Raw genomic sequence first — 4600 nt, forward strand, 5'->3', positions numbered from 1 at the left:
CATTCGTGGTCCTCACAATCATTCATGGATTTTATGCTTACAACACTTCTTCCAGGCAGGAAGGTGTTATCCCCATCGCCAGTTGGGAAACTGAGGCACGGGGTAGGCAAAGGCTGTGATGGAGCCAGGAAAGGAACCCACTTCTCTGCAATCCCAATAAGTGCTTTGTCTACTAGACCATTTTTCTTACCCTTGCTCAACCCTTTGGCAGGTTGCTAAATTGGACATTGCAATCTACTCCCAAGATTACAGACAAGCTCACAGCCTTTGACTCATCCGCCATTCACATTATTTGAGTTACATGGCTACCTGTCAAGGTCATTGTTCATATAAAATAGAAACTATAACGCACAATGGCCATCGGGCTTTCTTAATTTAAAGAACCGTTAGCTATTGTATTACATACATAGCGTAACATTATATGCAAGATTTACATTTGTAAACGTTTTCTTTAAATGCAATAGCTACGCTGTAAAAATATATTCCCCTCTAGCTAAACAAGGACTGGCACTGTTGTTTGCTGCTCATTAGAAAGATTAAAACATTGAAATCCAACATAGTTACGTCTCTGTTCTTGTAGAACGCATCCATTCATGTACACAGAATTCCCACGATCGGCGTCATGTGACGCTCTGCACAGCCAGACGCCCGCTCCTGCGATACTTGTGCAGGCACCTTGGGCAGAAAGAACCGAGGTTCGGTCCCAGGTATTAAAATAATAAATATTTTGGGATCAGAACGGAGTTATTTACGTCTCTTTACACAATCACAGTCGCTATGGTCCATTTCAGGTTTAGAAGTACCTTGCCACCTCCCTCCCCTCCCCGCCTTTGAACAATCCCTTGCAATCAATGAGAGCGACAGAGATTTGGAATCACTTGTTTATATATAAACGCATACTCGTTAACCTTCACAGGGACATTAAGTAGATGAACGACAAACTGCCTTTCCCGAAACGGTGCAATCTACTCCATCCCCTATCGACACTCACATCTTGTTAGTCTTTCAAGTGCTACATAGTTTTTCCTTTTGTTTTAACTAGATCAGACTAACACGGCTAATAGTGATAGAGATGTAGCCGTGTTAGTCTGGTGTAGCTGAAACAAAATACAGAACTGTGTAGCACTTTAAAGACTAACAAGATGGTTTATTGTATCCTTTGGTATATATGGCTGTGACTATTTTCTTCCACTATTTGATCTGAGGAAGTGGGTCTGGCCCACGAAAGCTCATCATCTAATAAACCGTCTTGTTAGTCTTTAAAGTGCTACATAGTTCTGTATTTTGTTACGGCTAATAGTGTAACTCTCTATTACACTTACCTCTGTAACCCCAAGTCAGTAAATCGCGCGAGGTGTGCAAAATAAAATCACTCAAACATTGTAGAATGGTTTTTGGTTTTATTACTTTGATTTTTTTACACTTTCCCCCTTGACTCGTGCCCCTTACATCATATAAATACCGAATAACATCTGTATAAGTAACTTAAAAGGAGAAAAAGCATACGCCGTTTTTATAAGTGTTACGTGATCTTGTCAGTTTTTATTCTCCGAGGTAAAAAGCAATGTGGTTTTGCCGAAGTGTTTTTCTGCCGGAGAAAAAGTACAAAATCAAACTTAACTGATCACCCATATTTACATACAAACGAATTAACTTGTTCAGTTCAGCACACCAAGGAAAAAAAATCAGCAGCTGGTGGTGTACACATATGGCTAAAAAGTAGCAAATCCACTCTGTTATTAACAGTCATTTAAAAGAACGAATTTGTACAGAGATTTGCAAATGACTGTCCATTACCTACAGCTGAGACCCTTCTAAAACAACTAAACACCGAGGAAAGGTTTTAAAAATTAACCCAATCGAACATAACAGTGGAACAGCTCCTGCAAGCTTTTTACAAACGAAATTTACAACCGATTCAAATAACTACATCGCGACGGCAGTTTACACGTGCCTTCAGCAACAACTACCGCGATTTTACGCAGCCGATCTATTGTTTTTGTCGGCCACATTTTAGAAAACAAAATGTAAACGGAAGGAAACGACTCTGGGTTTGCTAAGGTATTTCTGCACGGAAAAAATGGGGATATTTCTCTCCAGCTTCAAATGCTTGGGTGTCAGAACACACACAGCGTCAGGTTTTAAACACGGTTCAAAACAACCTGTCCCCGGGATCCGTGCCGGCTGTGTGTCGGTTCTTGCCCTCTTTTGTTTGTGGTGAACTCCCGTGTGAAGTTAGCGTCCCTTCTCCAAGCACAATTCCAGCGGCAGCTTCGTCGCGTTCCCAGAGGACCCCGCGTGGGTGTGTAATTGACAAAATGACGGGGGGGGGAGCGGGTGTTTATTACGAGCCCCTCCCTGCTGCCAATGCACGGTGATCACCCGCCCGGGCAGGGGCAGCCAACAAAGCCCCCGCGTCGCCCCTGGGGCAGAGCAGATACCTATGGGGGTGGTGGGAAAGCCCCGAGCAGCCTCCCTTGCACTTGACGAGCGGGCTGTGGGCTCCGCTCTCCCAGAGGCGGGGACAGGGCGGGGAGCGCAAGTGGGTGGGGGTTGGACGGGGGACGCAGGTAGGCGGGGAGCGCAGGTGAGAGGGTAGGACGGGGGGGCGCAGGTAGGTGGGGGCATTGGGGGGGCGCAGAGGGGTGGGGCCAAAGCCGGGTGGCGGGGAAGGGGGGCATGACGGGCGTGCAGATGGGTGGGGGCATTAGGGGGGGCGCAGAGGGGTGGGGCCAAAGCCGGGTGGCGGGGAAGGGGGACATGACGGGGGTGCAGATGGGTGGGGGCATTAGGAGGGGGGCGCAGAGGGGTGGGGCCAAAGCCGGGTGGCGGGGAAGGGGGGCATGACGGGGGTGCAGATGGGTGGGGACATTAGGGGGGGCGCAGAGGGGTGGGGCCAAAGCCGGGTGGCGGGGAAGGGGGGCATGACGAGGGTGCAGATGGGTGGGGGATTAGGGGGGGCGCAGAGGGGTGGGGCCAAAGCCGGGTGGCGGGGGTGCAGGTGGGTGGGGGCAGGGCATGACGGGGGGCAGAGCAGGGTGGCGGAGGGGTGGGCCCCGCCGTGCGGTGCAGGCTGCCGGCTTGGCGGCGCCAGGGATATAAACCCGACGGGCCGGGAAGCTGCCCTCGCTCTGCCCAGCGCCCATGGACGCGGCCGGCTTCTCCTACTTCCCGGGCTCGCCGCCGCCTTCCCCGGGCTCGCCCGCCCCGCCGGCCCCCGAGGAGCCGGAGGCGGCGGGCGGCCCGTCGGGCGGCGGGCGGCGGCGCAAGCGGCCGGTGCCGCGGGGCAAGCCGCCCTACAGCTACATCGCGCTGATCGCCATGGCGCTGGCGCAGGCGGCCGAGCGGCGCTTGACGCTGGGCGGCATCTACCGCTTCATCACCGAGCGCTTCCCCTTCTACCGCGACAACGCCAAGAAGTGGCAGAACAGCATCCGCCACAACCTCACCCTCAACGACTGCTTCGTCAAGGTGCCGCGGGAGCCGGGCCGCCCGGGCAAGGGCAACTACTGGGCGCTGGACCCGGCGGCCGAGGACATGTTCGACAACGGCAGCTTCCTGCGCCGCCGCAAGCGCTTCAAGCGGGCCGAGCCCAGCCCCTACCCGGCTTACCCCGCCGCCGCGCCCGCCCTGTACCCGCCCGCCGCCGCCTACAGCCCCGCACCGCCGCCCGCTCCCTACCCGCGCGCCTTCAGCATCGACAGCCTCCTGGGCGGCGCCGAGCTGGGCGCCGAGCTGGCCTGCGCCGAGCCCGCCTGCTTCCCGCCGCAGCCCGCCTGCCCCTTCGCCGCCCCGCCGCAGCCCGCCTACGCCCCCTACGCCGCGGCCCCCGGCGCCCGGATGGCCCCCGCAGAGCCGCTGCTGCCGCCGTTCGGCGCCGCGCCCGCCTACGCCCGCCAGCCCGGCTTCGCCTCCGGGCTGGAGCGGTACCTGTGAGGCGCCGCGCCGGGAAGGGACGCACTGGACGCGCTGCGGGGCAGAGGTGGGCTCCTTCCGCCGGCCTGGGAACCCCTCCAGACACGGTGTGGTCTTCGGCGGGGTGAAAAGGCACTGACATTTTACAGGGACTGCCCCCGCACCACCGGGGTCCCTGCCAGGGCTTGCCGGAGCTGCGCACTGTCCGGGCGCATCCCCTGTCTTTCGCCTCCAGTTGCCTTGCCTACCTGCGCTGTGAAACGTGTGGTGCAGGGCATATGCGTGCGCGGTCTCCTGCGGGCGCTCCTGGCAGGCAACACGTTGTAATGCACCGCGGAATGCAGGGGTGCGCAATAAAACCGGTGGCGGTTCACCGGGTGGGCGGCTGCCAGGCAGATTTAAATCTGGGACCTCTGGAGTTTAGTGTAGGAGCCTCTATCACTTGAGCTAAAAGTCAGCTGGCTCCTCTACCTAGGCTGTAGAGCTCCCTTGTTCTTATCTCTCACTGACAGTGGTCTAAGTGTCATTACATGCCACAGTGAACCACACTAGGGCTACCTCTACATTGGCCCCTATTCCGTAATAGGGATGCAAATGTAGCACTTTGGAATAGGCAAACCCGTGGGGGATTTAAATATCCCCCACGGATTTGCCTATTCCAAAGTGCTACATTTGCATCCCTATT

The 4600-nt window shown here is 55.6% G+C and overlaps 1 protein-coding gene across 1 annotated transcript; it reads left to right on the forward strand.

The window, feature by feature from the left end:
- Positions 1–3144: 3144 nt before the first annotated feature.
- FOXE3 (forkhead box E3) lies at positions 3145–3936 on the forward strand. Its single transcript, XM_075937114.1, has one exon. It carries the CDS (start codon positions 3145–3147, stop codon positions 3934–3936), a length of 792 nt encoding a protein of 263 aa, XP_075793229.1.
- The last annotated feature ends 664 nt before the right edge of the window (positions 3937–4600 follow it).

Source organism: Pelodiscus sinensis, chromosome 9, assembly GCF_049634645.1.
Source record: "Pelodiscus sinensis isolate JC-2024 chromosome 9, ASM4963464v1, whole genome shotgun sequence".
In the NCBI taxonomy this organism is placed as follows: domain Eukaryota; kingdom Metazoa; phylum Chordata; order Testudines; family Trionychidae; genus Pelodiscus; species Pelodiscus sinensis.